General features: G+C 40.5%; 1 protein-coding gene across 5 annotated transcripts in view; it reads left to right on the top strand.

Annotated features, from left to right (window-relative positions):
* Window positions 1-12,487, top strand: part of scn8aa (sodium channel, voltage gated, type VIII, alpha subunit a) — a 34,270-nt gene extending 21,783 nt beyond the window's left edge. For all 5 annotated transcript variants that reach the window (XM_079558169.1, XM_079558170.1, XM_079558172.1 and 2 more), the window contains 10 exons: window positions 620-737; window positions 898-1,052; window positions 1,591-1,764; window positions 4,925-5,047; window positions 8,447-8,731; window positions 9,004-9,057; window positions 9,137-9,274; window positions 9,360-9,464; window positions 9,674-9,944; window positions 10,027-12,487. In XM_079558169.1, coding sequence (XP_079414295.1) covers window positions 620-737; window positions 898-1,052; window positions 1,591-1,764; window positions 4,925-5,047; window positions 8,447-8,731; window positions 9,004-9,057; window positions 9,137-9,274; window positions 9,360-9,464; window positions 9,674-9,944; window positions 10,027-11,159 — 2,556 coding nt within the window. In that variant the 3' untranslated portion in view covers window positions 11,160-12,487. The remainder of the gene's footprint in view (window positions 1-619; window positions 738-897; window positions 1,053-1,590; window positions 1,765-4,924; window positions 5,048-8,446; window positions 8,732-9,003; window positions 9,058-9,136; window positions 9,275-9,359; window positions 9,465-9,673; window positions 9,945-10,026) is intronic.
* Window positions 12,488-14,966: the final 2,479 nt, after the last annotated feature.

Below are 14,966 nucleotides of genomic sequence, written 5' to 3'. Positions count from 1 at the left end.
CAATCCAGCTTTGTTTCTGCAATTAATAGGCAAGAGAGAGAGATAGGGCAACACATTGTTCTCGTATTAGGGCTGTATCAGTAAAGATATGTAACTCTCTGTCAGATGGAAAACCTCAGTGAATTTTAACATTTCAAAGTCTATTTCAGAAGGTTTAATCTCAATACTCAATACTGATTTCGACGCAAAATAAAAGAATCCTCCTTTGAAAGAAACATTGGATTCCATGAGTTTTTAGTCCTTTTCACTGTCTGTCTCTTATAAGATCTATACCTATTAATATTAATCCAATCATAAAGAATATAATGCAACAACAGCGTTGCTCAAGAATCTTGCGTACAAACAAAGGTTCGCCAGTGCTTGTGTCGGTAGCCTGAGGGAGTCGCTTAGAGAAAAAAGGGGTCGGCTCATGCTTGTGCTACAAACAATCGCATCGCACATTAGAGTAAGCACTCCAAGCACAAGCTACAAACGATTTCTCCCACTGTGCGTTAAACACTGTCCATCTCCAGGATATATCGATGGTCTTGCTCTTGCCAGTTTTAAAGAGCGCAGAAATGTGATCCAAACACCAGCACATGTCTCTGCTGTAAACAATACTTCATCTTTGTCACTGCAGCTCGATGACACCAGCTCGTCAGAGGGCAGCACCATTGACATCAAGCCGGACGTGGAGGAAGTGGTTGTGGTGGAGACTGTAGAGGAGTACCTGGAGCCTGAGGCTTGTTGGACCGACGGTGAGGCTGCTGGTTCTATTCCAGTGACTTTCTTTTGTAATCAATAGGGAAAAATGTTGCCTCCGATCTTGATGTATGACACTATCACAGTGTAGCATATGAAAGCCAATAAAGGCCTCCCTTGAGTTCAAATAATGAATTTTCCCTGTTGTGTCTGCAGCATGTGTGGCCAAGTACAAGTGCTGCGATGTCAGCATCACCATGGGCTGGGGAAAGATTTGGTGGTTCCTGAGGAAGACCTGCTATTTGATCGTAGAGCACAACTGGTTTGAGACCCTCATCATCTTCATGATCCTTCTCAGTAGTGGTGCCCTGGTGAGAAACCCTTGAACTTAGCATTAGTTTGAATTCTTTGGGGGGAAATGGCAGGTTTTTCAAACAAACTGTAACTGTCTAAAATAAAGGCTGCACCACATTTACATTAATCTTGCCGTTATGTTGAACAGAATGTGCTATTATGCAAATAATTGTTACTTTTTATATGGAATAAACAAGTTGATATTTGTGTGCATTTTACCCAGCAGCTGAATGAGTGGTCAGCATGGCAATAACTTTCCTCACAGTGGTCTCTAGGACGCTCCTGGATAAATTGTTTGGAGGGTTTTCACCGCTCACCAGAAAACCTACAAAACAAGTGATCCTGGAGCATTGTAGAGACGACCATAATGGAAAGTAAAGCCGCCATACTGACCATTCATGCAGCCGCTGGGTCACTACAAGGTCAAATATCAACTTTTTCTCTGCATCAAAAGTTGCATAATGCACCTTCAAGATCAGCTATGACTACTATGAGCTATTTTATTATTAAGTGTATTTTTCTATGCATTTATGGCTGTCGTATGGTCTTCCACAGGCCTTTGAGGATGTGTACATTGAACAGAGAAAGACCGTTAGAACCATTCTGGAGTTCGCAGACAAGGTTTTCACCTACATCTTCATCCTGGAGATGTTACTCAAATGGGTGGCCTATGGTTTTGTGAAGTATTTCACCAATGCCTGGTGTTGGCTTGACTTCTTCATTGTCGATGTAAGTCTGATTTTTGTTTTCTATATATTATTTGTGTTTTATGGATATTGATGTTTTTTTAATGTAAAATTAGGATTTTTGTTAAGTCATGAGCAATACCACAACCCAACAGCAACTTTTCTGATACAACACACACAGTCTAGATGCGTGTGTGTTCTTGATAAATCCAGATATATAATTTGTCAACGCCACATTAAGGTGGACACAAATAACAAACAATAACAATAAATACACAAAGGATTTCTGTTGGATGTCGTAGAGCTGAAAAAGTTCAGAGAGTTTCTGCTCCATGATGAGGTCAGTAATGTGACATTTTGCTCTCGAAAGCAGTTTTACATTTGGACAATGGACTGCGTTTTGCAAGACTACAATGTCTGTTCCTCTGTCACATTTTGGATCCATCAAGCAGCAGTTTTTCTTAATCCTGCCTCAGAATTGTACTCCTCTAGGATGCTTGAATATGTTATAAACTGAAAATAGATACACAAAACGGCCAATATTTTAAGATATTAACTAATTAAGCAGGTCCATCATCCTCAAATCATATTCAAGTCATACTAAGAGCAAATGCAGTTGTTCTCGTCTCTTTGCCCTGAAATGTTTGATATGTGCCTTTGTCCTTTCTCATTGTTCTATTCTACTCCTAGTTTCTGCCTGAAAGCACGAAAGACCAGAGCTGAGAACATACTTTCTGTCATTATTGTAGATTTTAAACACAAATGAAATGACATTTTATAGCATAAAAGTGTTGGACATTTATGTTATACAATAATAATGTTATATTGACATTATTGGGGCCTATAAGTATTACTGGCTCTTGCTTTTGAGAAGAATTTGGATGTTCTGGGCTTCTGACTTTCTGCTTGATTTAACCACCTCTCCGCAGTGTCTACCGCCAATATCTATGAACGGACTCCTCTATCAATGTCTGAGGTTGCTCGTAGAATGTGCCTCTTTCATTAGTTTAAGACTAAATGTATATTGGCGTATTTTAGCTTAACTTTCATTTGCACTGAAAGGAGTAATATTTTGTTGTTTGTTATATTATTACACTAGTTTAACTCAAACTTCTACTTACGACCCCTTGAACAACATTTGCATTTCTAGTTGTACTAAACCTCGCCTTTAGACTCCCTCCCTGTAGATTTGTTGCATTGGAAGCAACACATTTCCTAAGCTGTGAACATCCCTCTTCTCTCCATCCTCCTTTCCTGTGTCCTCCTCCGACACCTTTTGAAGTCTAACCCAGAAATGTGTTGAGATTGTGCTGAGATGTAATGATGGTGGTGACAGGCGGTTGGCGGTAAGTTTGGTCTTCACAAACGCCCCTTTGAAAACACGTTGGTGATGAGTTTAGCTTGTGCTGTGGCCTCTATGTCATGTGCTGTGATTGACTCTGAAAGGGGGGCACCATCATTCGACCAGCCTGTGTTACTCCTCATCCCTTTTTGTTTATTTTCTCTCGTTAAAGATTTTCTTTGCATTTGTTTGAGTTACAGTTTGTGGAAAATGTGGTATAATTTAGCTGCTTGAGTTTGTGACAGGTGTCATTCCTCACTCATCTTTCTTTTCCACTCAGATTATTTCATTTTTCTATTTCTTCCTTTTTTTTTTTTTTTCGTTTGTTTCATTTGGCTTTTGTTTGTGCTGTCGTCATCATGGGACCACAGCATCAGATGTCATTGGCCTTGCCTTGCAGAGCTATGAGAAGGACGTTACAGCGCTCAGGCCACTACAGCACAGCTTTCTCAGCTGGGGCCACAAAGGGCACGTCATGGGGTCAGGCTGAAGGTGACAATAACCCCAAACTGTAGTGTAGATCCAGGCAAAATCTTTATTTGACTACGTTCCTCCCACATTAGTGCTGGCACTCTAATGTGGACATGGGACTTTTCTTTTTAATTGCCCAAAATGTGGGACATTATATTCATGAAGTGCTATAGTCACTGTGATGGATTCTATTGTCTATGATATACACAAGGATCTCCACCAGTAGTTACTGTCAAAACGAAGATTTTGCTTGGTTAATCCTCCCTCCGTGAATTTAAGCTTTGATTGTTGTGTCCTTTTTGCGGTGAGTTTGACTGATTGGTGTCAATGGCTGGTTTCAGATGCCTTTACATGTGTTTACTGTTAATCTTCCTTATTTGTAAGCAACTGGCAAACCGTCCAATGTGAAATAAGCACCACTAAAAATCCGAAACCTACTACTGACAGATTAAACCGACTCCATACATTTTAGAAAAGGCATTTGGCCAAAGCCTCCTTCATTCTAAAAGCATCCCTAATGATCTGATTTTCAATGTTTTGTCTAAATCGGCCCAAGTTACAGCTATTGATGATTATGATTGGGCCCATGCCAGTTTCTTTGACGTTGTGTGTTAATCCTTGGTAACTGGCTGTAAGTTGACCGTACAACATGTAATTTTGTCCTTTCAGTGCCATCCAGTGCTATTATTATTAACCATAATTGGTCTGCCCCTAACCTTCGTCCCTGTCGTGTGTGGTTTATGTGACTGTAACTCCCCTATTTGATGCTAATGCTGTGTGAAGTGTGACTGGATGTATAAGATTTTGGCTCAATGACAGATTTGTACATGTTTACCTGTATTCTTTCTCTTAGGTTCCATTAGTTTGTCTGTCTTAAATATTATGGGATTTTATGAATCAGCCCGAGAGCGACATGGAGAGACAATGTTAGAGGGGCAAGGGTAAGGCTCTCAAGTCTGTTGGGTTTTTTATCAACTACAGGGTAACCACTTCCCTTTTCCCTCAACTCCTAGTCCTCTAGCTTTCCCAACCCTTCCGCTTGTATCTTTACTAAATCATGTAGCCCTCTGCCTAACTTATACTCTATGTCTCCTCTCTCTCTCAACCACCCGTTTCTTTACAGGTACAAAGGACTTTCACGTCTCGTCAACTTCTCAAAATAACAATAAAATCCCTGCAACTAAAATGACTACACACATAAAACCTATACTAAACATTTACCTTGTCTCTGTGTATATACATGTATAAATGCAATATTATACATGTATATACATGCATAGATTTATGTGTGTATGACAACAACTCTCCGCCTATGCCAGGGCCGTCTCTTCCCTAGTGAACCTCACTTCTAACAGTCTGGAACCTCTTTTGCTTCTCTGTTTTTGTGTAGGTGTCTATAGTCAGCCTTGTAGCTAATGCGCTGGGCTACTCCGATCTAGGGCCCATTAAATCTCTCAGGACACTAAGGGCCTTGAGACCCCTCAGAGCCTTGTCACGTTTTGAAGGGATGAGGGTAAGATCCAAAGCTAAGCAGCTGATCCTTCCGCATGCCCATTCAACAGTTTAAAGCATGCTAGAACTGATCTAGAACAACCCAAGGACAAAAAAATCCCAAACTATTGGGATATTTTTTCTAAACAACCAAATGAAAGCCAAGAAGTCACTTTTCCATGCGCAATCCTGTACCATGCCTCCGTTAGAGCAAACCAATAAGTCATGATGCAGCTGGGGACTGAGTAAAGTTCAACTACCTCTGACAAATTGAACATTGGGTATTCATAATTAAAACATGTACTTGTATCTTAAGCAACATATCCAAAAGAATAAAACAATCTTTACGCAAAGCTGCCTCATCACAAAAGCGACACTAAAACAATCCTGATCATTCTATTTTCTTCTTCTTGATTGGCCAAAATCAGTGTAAAATTGGTCGAGGCTAACCGAACTTACATGCCATCCCATTGAACATTCAATTCAACAATTAGCTGATTGTCAACCACTGCTTTCAAATGAGAATCCCTCCCCTTCACCTGCCTCTTGCTCCCATAACCCTCTTCCCAATTCACACCCATCCGTCAATGCATTTGGCATCAAGAACAACCAGCAGGAACCAGGCAGCGCCAAACACCAGTCTTGCCAGTCACAGACTAACTTACAACCCCTCAGAGAACTCTCTTTAGACTTACTAATAAAACTCTATTGTGCTTCAGACCTCTCTTCATGCAGACATTTGATTGGTCATCTCTGTGACTGGCAGTAGTGTTAGGTTGCACCTGGTTGTTGTCGCTGTAGTAGTCCCTTCTGTCTTTCTCTCTTTCCTTGCAAACTTGTGAATTCCTATCTGTCCCTCTGCTCTTGGCCTGTCTGCCTTGTCCTCTAGTTTGAGCTTTTCTTCACCCCCCCCCCCCCCCCCCCCCCCCCCCCCCAATCAGCCCACATGTGCAGCAGCACTCGCCCACCTTCCTATACCCCTCCTCTTCACCCGTATCCTTCCACTGCTCCCTTCACATCAGCCTGGTTCGGCTAGGATGGGCCACCAGAGGGTCACTCCTCTCCTGCTTGTCCAGGATCTCTCTGCATCAAGGACTCAGACAGAAACCACAGTGTTTGGCTTTGGGAGAAAAATATTTGTCAAGCTTCTGCCATTGATTGACCAGCAGAGATGCTGGCAGCTTTTAATGGCAAGTTAACTCTAGCCTTTAAAGACAACTAATCGATCAATAGTAATGGTTTCTTTGGTTTTCTTTTGCAGGCGGAAGCTTAGCAAATATGAAAGCTGCCATTTGTCACAAGACATTAGCTGTCATGTCATGGCACATAGAACATACAGAAGGCACTGCTGGTTGCCTTCCACTCCCACAGGAAGTGAAAATGGGAGGCAACAACTGCCCACTCAAACTATGTGGTGGCCCATAGAAACATACAAGAGTTTTCAAGCACAATACTCTCGTATATATGTAGCTCCAAAATTGACATCCCAATTGGAATTGAGGCCTTCATATTGAAACCACATTCATATCCAGTTATCCAGTGACTAAAAGTGATGCCAGTGCATGGAGCAGACATCAATGATTTTAGGCCCTGGATAGGCATTATGGATGATGATTCAGTGATCAATATTATAGATGGAACCATGTCATTTTGGGTTTGGAAATGCTAAACAACAGTCTGTTTTTGGGGGCTTTAGTAAAGCATCAAAGCTACCCTCACTCTGTTGGGTAGGTACGAGTGGCCCAGTCTTGCCAAAGGGATAGAGTGATTTAATCCTGCTGTATTAGTTTTACTTTAATGTTTCTGTCAATTTCTAAGTTTATTTTGTTTCAACTGAATAGATAAAATTATGGTCAAAGCAATACATAAACAAACAGAGTTTGATGGAGAGATGACAGAGATTTTGAAACTGGGCAGAAACATTTAGTTTTTCCAGATGATTCTAAAGCTATAGGCTACTCTCAACCACGGATCTCAACTAGACACTGGGCCCTTTAGATATTTCATTCTTTTTGCTTATTTCATTGTACAGAATGTTGTTTTCATTGTTCATTGTACAATGAATACACTTATTTCTTATGACTAGGAACCTCAAACATTCTTCAACATTTTTATATTTGTACAAGAAAGCAAATTGACACATCAATTATCTCCTCAGACATTATCTCCATTTCCACTCATTACTCTGTTTATTTATTTATTGATTTGAGCGGTTCTTGAGATTGCACAATGCCATGTAACACGCATGTAGTTTAACTGCCGATGCACATTTTGCATTTTTGAAGGCCATTTTCCCTCTTCTAGAGAATGCTTTCCACATAGCATGTCCTATTTCTCTAATAATATGAATTGAATTAATCAGAAGTGGTTCAATTTAACCCCACATAGAGCGAAGAGTACTCTTAGTGAGTAAAACAGCCGCTGCTTCGATTCCATTTAAATTTGAATTGCACCATTGCAATGTGCAGATTGTGTTTTTGCTCTGAAGTTGATCTGTGACCGAAGGCTGTGTACTTGCTAAGAGAGTCCTGCTCTTCAGCTCCTGTCTGTCTTTAATGAGGAGGGAATATGGTTTCACAAAAGAGTCTGCAAAAGACATGCATGCTCAGCTGTGTGCCTGCGAGCTGCTGGTCGGCCTGCCTAACACTGGTAGTGAGCTGAGCTTATGAGTACTGCATCTAAATAAGGGGAAACTGGGAGATCAGATGGGATCCTGAAAAATGCTTAGTTTTGTGGGCGGGGAAGCAATTTAAACATTTTTACTGCTATTGTTCTTAAATGTGTCGCAGCGCTAAATATCACTAAAATTATACACTTCATGGTGCTATGGTAAACAATATTTAGACTTTGATGCAAACAAATAAAGGCCAGCGCGTAATCTATTTGTATAAAAGATACATTAACAAAATAATATCCAAATGATTGTTTCTTGCTAATATTGTATGACATAGAACAAACAGAATCTAAACAAAGGTTATTATTTTTCGGAAAATAGTTACAGTATGCTACTCTAAGGAGAGACACAGAGCATCTACAGTATGTAAGTGTAAAAATGTTAGGTGTTAGTTGTTGTTTTTTAATGTGTTACCTGGAGATCAACATTAGCAGTTCACACCTGATGCCTCGTCAGATCAAAGAGCATCTTCAGTCACATCAATGCTCCACTAATTAGAATGGAACAAAATGCTCCTCATTAATTTCCCAAACTGCACTGTACACATACAAGGCTGCTGCTCTTTTAGTAGGCAAAGCAAGAAAGAAAGACTGAAGTGCATTTTGTGCACAAGAATCACTTTTATTGTCTAGATAACTGATTAAAGTGTGTGTGCCATAGCACTATGTTGTGAATTAGGGCGTTAAATCATTGTCATGTTTGTTGGTTTTCATATAGTTTTGTTTTCTCTTTCCTGGTTTGGTCTAGGTGGTAGTCAACGCCTTGGTGGGTGCCATCCCTTCCATTATGAATGTGTTGCTGGTTTGCCTCATCTTTTGGCTGATTTTCAGTATCATGGGAGTCAATCTTTTTGCTGGAAAGTACTACTACTGTTTCAATGAAACTTCAGAGGAGTACTTCCCTGTTGACGAGGTCAACAACAGGACTCAATGCATGGATTTGAGGAATAATAATCACACTGAGGTCAGGTGGAAAAATGTCAAGATCAACTTTGACAATGTGGGAGCCGGATACCTAGCCCTTCTACAAGTGGTGAGCTTTAAGCTGCTGTCATCTGCCTGTCCGCGTTTTGTATGGTGCATGATAAATATTTCCCCGATTTGCCTTAATTTCGTCCATTTAGAGTTCACTGTGGTATATGCGTCATTCATTTGTGTTTTCTGTGTGTCTCCATGTCTATTTCTTTGTATCTGTGCACAAGCTGTACCACATGCTGGAAAGGTGTTGATTTTAGTTTGAGTATTCTATTTTTCCATTACTTTTGACTTGATCGAGTGTTTTTAACATAAATCTTCTTTTTAAAGGCAACTTTTAAAGGATGGATGGACATTATGTATGCGGCCATTGATTCTAGAGGCGTATGTATTTTTTATGTCTTTACTATTCTTTTTGTTCATGTCTTTATCTCGCAGTAATGCCATGCCTCATTTCTTTAAGGTGGAAGAGCAGCCAGACTATGAAGTGAACATTTATATGTACATCTACTTTGTAATTTTCATCATTTTTGGATCCTTCTTCACATTGAACCTATTCATTGGTGTGATCATTGACAACTTCAACCAACAAAAGAAAAAGATAAGACTGTTTCTATCTCAAAATATCTCCATATTTGATCGTGCCTCAGACCAGATTATCACCAAATCTTGTTTTGTCCCTTTACTTTGGAGGTCAGGACATCTTCATGACAGAGGAACAGAAGAAGTATTATAATGCCATGAAAAAACTGGGTTCCAAAAAACCTCAAAAACCAATTCCACGACCACAGGTGAGTGAATGGTAAATGGTAGAAGCGCTTTTCAGCAAGGATTCAGAGAGTCACACTCTCATTCATACACCAGTGTACGCAGACACTGGAGGCAAGGTGGGTGAAGTGTCTTGCCCAAGGACACAATAAAAATGCGCGCTACTGTCACCCTGTGTTTGTTTGATTTTTGATACATTCATTATTAAAGACATCCTCTTGTCTCTTTACAGAACAAGATCCAGGGAATGGTGTTTGACTTTGTGACGCAGCAGGTCTTTGACATCTCCATCATGATCCTCATTTGCCTCAACATGGTGACCATGATGGTGGAAACAGACGATCAGTCGGATGAAACTGAGATGGTCCTGTATTGGGTCAACTTCATCTTCATTGTAGTCTTCACAACAGAGTTCTTACTCAAACTCTTTGCTCTTCGTCATTATTACTTTACTAATGGCTGGAATGTTTTTGATGTGGTGGTGGTCATCCTTTCTATCGTTGGTAGGTGTTAAATACAATTATTCAATGACTTTATGTTAGTTTGATGAGGAAAACGTTGACTTTCTTTTCTTTCGCGTCACAGGTATGTTTTTGGCAGACCTCATTGAGAAGTACTTTGTGTCTCCAACCCTGTTCAGGGTCATCCGTTTAGCTCGTATTGGCCGGATTCTGCGTCTCATCAAAGGTGCAAAGGGCATTCGGACTCTCCTCTTCGCTTTGATGATGTCACTGCCCGCTCTGTTCAACATCGGTCTGCTGCTCTTCCTGGTCATGTTCATCTTCTCCATTTTCGGCATGTCTAACTTTGGCTACGTTAAACATGGAGCAGGTATAGACGACCTGTACAACTTTGAAACCTTTGGCAACAGTATGATCATCTTGTTCATGATTACCACATCTGCTGGTTGGGATGGTTTGTTGCTGCCTATCCTCAACTACCCGCCGGACTGTGACCCTAACTTGGAGAACCCGGGCACATCTGTTAAAGGTGACTGTGGAAACCCATCGGTGGGGATTTTCTTTTTCGTCATGTACATTATAATTTCTTTCCTTATTGTGGTCAATATGTACATTGCCATCATTCTGGAGAACTTCAGTGTGGCAACAGAGGAAAGTGCTGATCCACTCAGCGAGGACGACTTTGAGACATTTTATGAGATTTGGGAGAAATTTGATCCAACAGCCTCTCAGTTTATTACTTTTGCCAAGTTACCTGACTTTGCTGACGCACTGGAGCACCCACTCCGTGTGCCAAAGCCGAACACTATAGAACTAATTGCCATGGACATGCCGATGGTCAGTGGCGACCGCATTCACTGCCTGGATATCCTGTTTGCTTTTACAAAGCGTGTGTTGGGTGACAGTGGTGAGTTGGACATGCTGAGGCAGCAGATGGAGGAGCGCTTTGTGGCAGCCAACCCCTCCAAAGTATCGTACGAACCCATCACCACCACCCTGCGCCGCAAACAGGAAGATGTCTCTGCCAGAATTATCCAGAACGCTTACCGAGCCCATCTCATCAGGCGTGGCATCATCTTCAAGCGTCACTTTTCTAGCAAGCTTGAAAATGGTGGAAACCAAGAGAAGAAAGAGAGCACACCGTCTACTGCCTCTCTTCCCTCTTATGACAGTGTGACCAAACCCGATAAAGAGAAACAGGATGACAACCGAGAGAAGGACAAAAACCAAAAAGACGAATGGGAATCTAAATGTTAGGGTTCAAAGACTTCTAAAACACAGAGAGATAAGACTCTGAGCGCCTAAAACCCAATTAGAAGAAAGTCATTATTTGGACGTAATAACAACAATACGGACAAAAATTGTTTACAGACTCAAATGCAACTGAGGCAGTGGTTTCATATGTCATAGACAGCTGAACCAAACCCAATCAGTGTACTGAGGAACTTTACTGCCTAAAGACCATGTAATGAAAACAGAAACCGTAACTCACAGTGTGCTGTGTGCTGGCCAATGACACACATTTCTTCGGGGACCAACTGCCAAGGCACCGTATTCTCTGTTTATTGATTGAAGAAACTGCAAATCCTGCCACCACCGAGTGTGGACACCCGCAGCATAGCGATGTTGCTACGGGACCAGATCATAAAGATCCTCAAAGAACTGTCATGCAGTCTTCAAGAGGGTTTCAACACAGTTTACCATCATCACGGAGAAGAATAACAATAATCAACCAAGATTAGTAAGGAAAGATTAGTTAGGAAAGAAATCTAGCAAGGAACGGGGAAACCCAGAACCATAGACAAAGATTTTTTATTTGGTTGTGCTGAGTATATTTACATCTTTACATTGTTTGAGCAGCAAAAAAAGATCACATTAAGCCCATCTCACTAGTCCTTTCATCATCATTGTTATACTGACATTGAAGAAGGTATTTTCTATATGGGCTTTCACACTGACCAGGTAGGGGACATTTGTCATTGTGTTGACTTGGGCTGAAGGAGACTTGCTCAGACCGAGTTTCAAATAAATAATAATTATTGTGCTCGTTCAATGCATAGAAATGACTTGCATGAAGGCATGTTTTGGTCAGGATCATGCATGTAATCATAGTCCATAAGACACTGATTTTCTGGCCACAGCAGTGGCTTGACTTTATGTTTGAGGCTGTCCCGTGGGAAAATGTTAAGATGTAATGGTAGTATAAAGATTCTGGTTATTGATATATAGATTTTTGGTAAATGGTACTTGATGTTTCCACCTATGCGTTTTGCTCTAAAGCTAATGGATTTTAATTCAGTGTTTTATTATTGTTACAGATGAATGATGTAAGCATTGAGAGACTAAGTCCCGGTCTGCCATTGAGCAACACAAGTTGCGATGTTTTTGCTGCTCTGAATGTCAATATGTAAAAAAGAAAGGAAGGGGGCATATGTATGTGGGCAGATGCAAATCCTCATGTTGAGGATGCACAGATTTGGAGACCATTTCTGACCCAAATCTGGGGCTTGACTCTTCTTTGTTTACGTTCATCCTGTCCAACATTGGGAGATAATTGTTCAGGCCAAGGATCCCTGCATGGCGCCAGTCAACGTCTGGTGTCCACAAGTGTCAAACAGAATCCCCTTTTCTGCCGTGCGCTCTGTACAAGAGGCACATGTGGGGTGTTATTTTGTTTTAGCTTTAGTGCAAGTGAACAAAGTCATTTTCACTAACTCATACTGTTTATTTTTACAAAGTTATTTCAATTTTCATTTATCCTCCAAACTTCCAAGTGAGTGGTGTGTTCGCTCATGCTCGTGGACAATTTGAGTTGCCAGCTTTAGACATAAAATACTCAGAGTCCTTCTCTGATTTTCTTGTGATGCAATCATTCTCAGAAAAGGTGTTGTGATAAGCGAGAGAGACAGCGGTTATTTGAAACAGTTGAGTGAACGGAGAATTATCACAAGGACAAACCTTGTCGTGCCTCGTGTGTACGTACAGTGGATAGTTATGAAGGGCTAGTGGTTTGACTGCAGGAGAAATGGACTTAATAGATAGCCAGGTCATTCAGGGAGGTGGGTGGGTAGTAATAAACAGTCAAATGTTGTGGACCAATAAACTAGTAGAGCTCTCCCTTCAGGGTTTCAGACTGACTGCCATTAGAACCGCAGTTCTGGGTCAGGATGCTGAAAGTCCCATGTCTGTCAGTGTATCATTGTGCTTTTGTGGGACCTCTTAAACACTGTGTGGTGATGGACCCAGGCTTACACCATATCTCACATACTGTAGGCTATCCGATACTGTCACCCGCGTCAATACAGTTAGCCAGAAATGCAGGTTGAAAAGCTAAAATCTGCCGAGATTAAACCATCAGCAGGCCTCATGTTGATGCAGCTGTGTAAATAAGTTCTGTGGGTGTTTCATTCAACTGAGGCTTGTCTGTGGGAGAGACACACTGCCTCCAGATGTTCCTGCCATTTCTTTTCTACAGGAGTGATGGTCCTACAATAATGGATAGCTGGGACTCTTGACCAGCATCCATCGTCACACCACCTATGCCATTTGGTGTGTTTAACACTGCCTGTACCAGAACCCCCTGTTTGTAAAGATATTTAAAGTTTGTTTACAATATGAGGTCTCCGAATCAGTATGGCTGCTGCACACTGAAACCAAATACATTCCCAATGAAAACCACTGGAGTGAGAACCGACTTACTCATGTTCATCTTGGATGTAACGTTGTAGAATGATACATCGACACTTGAAATCATAAAAATGAAAAATGAAAAAGACAAAAAAGAAAACACAAAACATAGTATTTGTACAGTGCAGGCTATGATGTAAATGGCACAATCGCTGGAAAAGAATGAACTTTTTGAGAGAAACTATAAATACTGTATCATATTTTATTTTACAGGCATGCTTTGTTGTGTTTTTTGTAAATATGGAATTTTAAAAATGTTACTACTAATAATCAAAAAAAATGATAACAATAATATAGAATGGCTTCCAGCTATGCCCTTTGTCACATTTGTTACCTTTTGGATTTTTTGAGACACTTTTCACTTTGTTGACGGAAAATGAATGATATAGATATATAATACAAAAGATATATACATGTATACATATATGTCTATATGTATATACATAAAACAGAAGAACACTGTTGGTCACATTTGATTTATGTGCAACACATTCAGTGGATGTCTAAAACTGGTGGTTTCCAGGAACACTCATATGCAATGTTTCTGCAGCTGCTTGCCATGGACTGTAGCCTGTTCATAAAGAAAGGATGTTACCAGCACATTTGTCACGTACTGTCTGATCTCTCACTTCACTGAGTACAAGAGCAGTGGCTGACCACTGCCCCCCGGACACTTAGTGCCATTATCACATGCATAGAGTCATGTACCTGCTTCTCATCCTCACAACTCTTCTGTTGAATGATTTGTTTCCAATGTAACACTCAGTGGCATGTGCCTTTTTCTGCTTTTTCTGCAAAATTGGATGTCAATTCCACACTGAAAAATATATTATATATATATAAAAAATTCAAGAAAAACAAACTTCCAGTGTTCCCAAACTAAGGAGGGTGGGGTTTAGGTTGAGCACAACATAATTCAGGGAGTCAGAGAAACTGCCGGAGATCATCCAGACACCCCACTTCATCTTAATATTCTGCAGTGTGTGATGTTACCAGAAAATAGCTTACTCAAAATGTCCTGTTTTAGTGCTATATGTGCCACCCACTTGGCTTGTGAAAAAGCAGCTTGCCTTTCGATTGTTTGTTTCCTCTGTATTTATGTTTCCATCTGAAGTTTATTTTTGTAACAAATTTTGATTATAGGATGTGTTCTTTTTAGCATGGTTTATTATAAGCATTTCTGTTTTCATTCTGCTGAAAATTTTGAAAAGTGCTTTTCAAGCTGTTGATATCATTTGACACCGTGATAAAAAAAAGATGATATACAATACAATATGAGGTGTGTTGCACAACCACTTGGACTTGGTAAGAATATATGAAAGATTGTCTTCATTTGAGCACGAATCTTTTTATTACAAATAAAGCAGCCTTCCAGTT

The sequence above is a fragment of the Gobius niger genome, assembly GCF_951799975.1.
Source record: "Gobius niger genome assembly, chromosome: 6".
NCBI lineage: Eukaryota > Metazoa > Chordata > Actinopteri > Gobiiformes > Gobiidae > Gobius > Gobius niger.
Note: the sequence above shows the minus strand (reverse complement) of the source record. Positions and strands in the feature narration are given on the sequence as shown.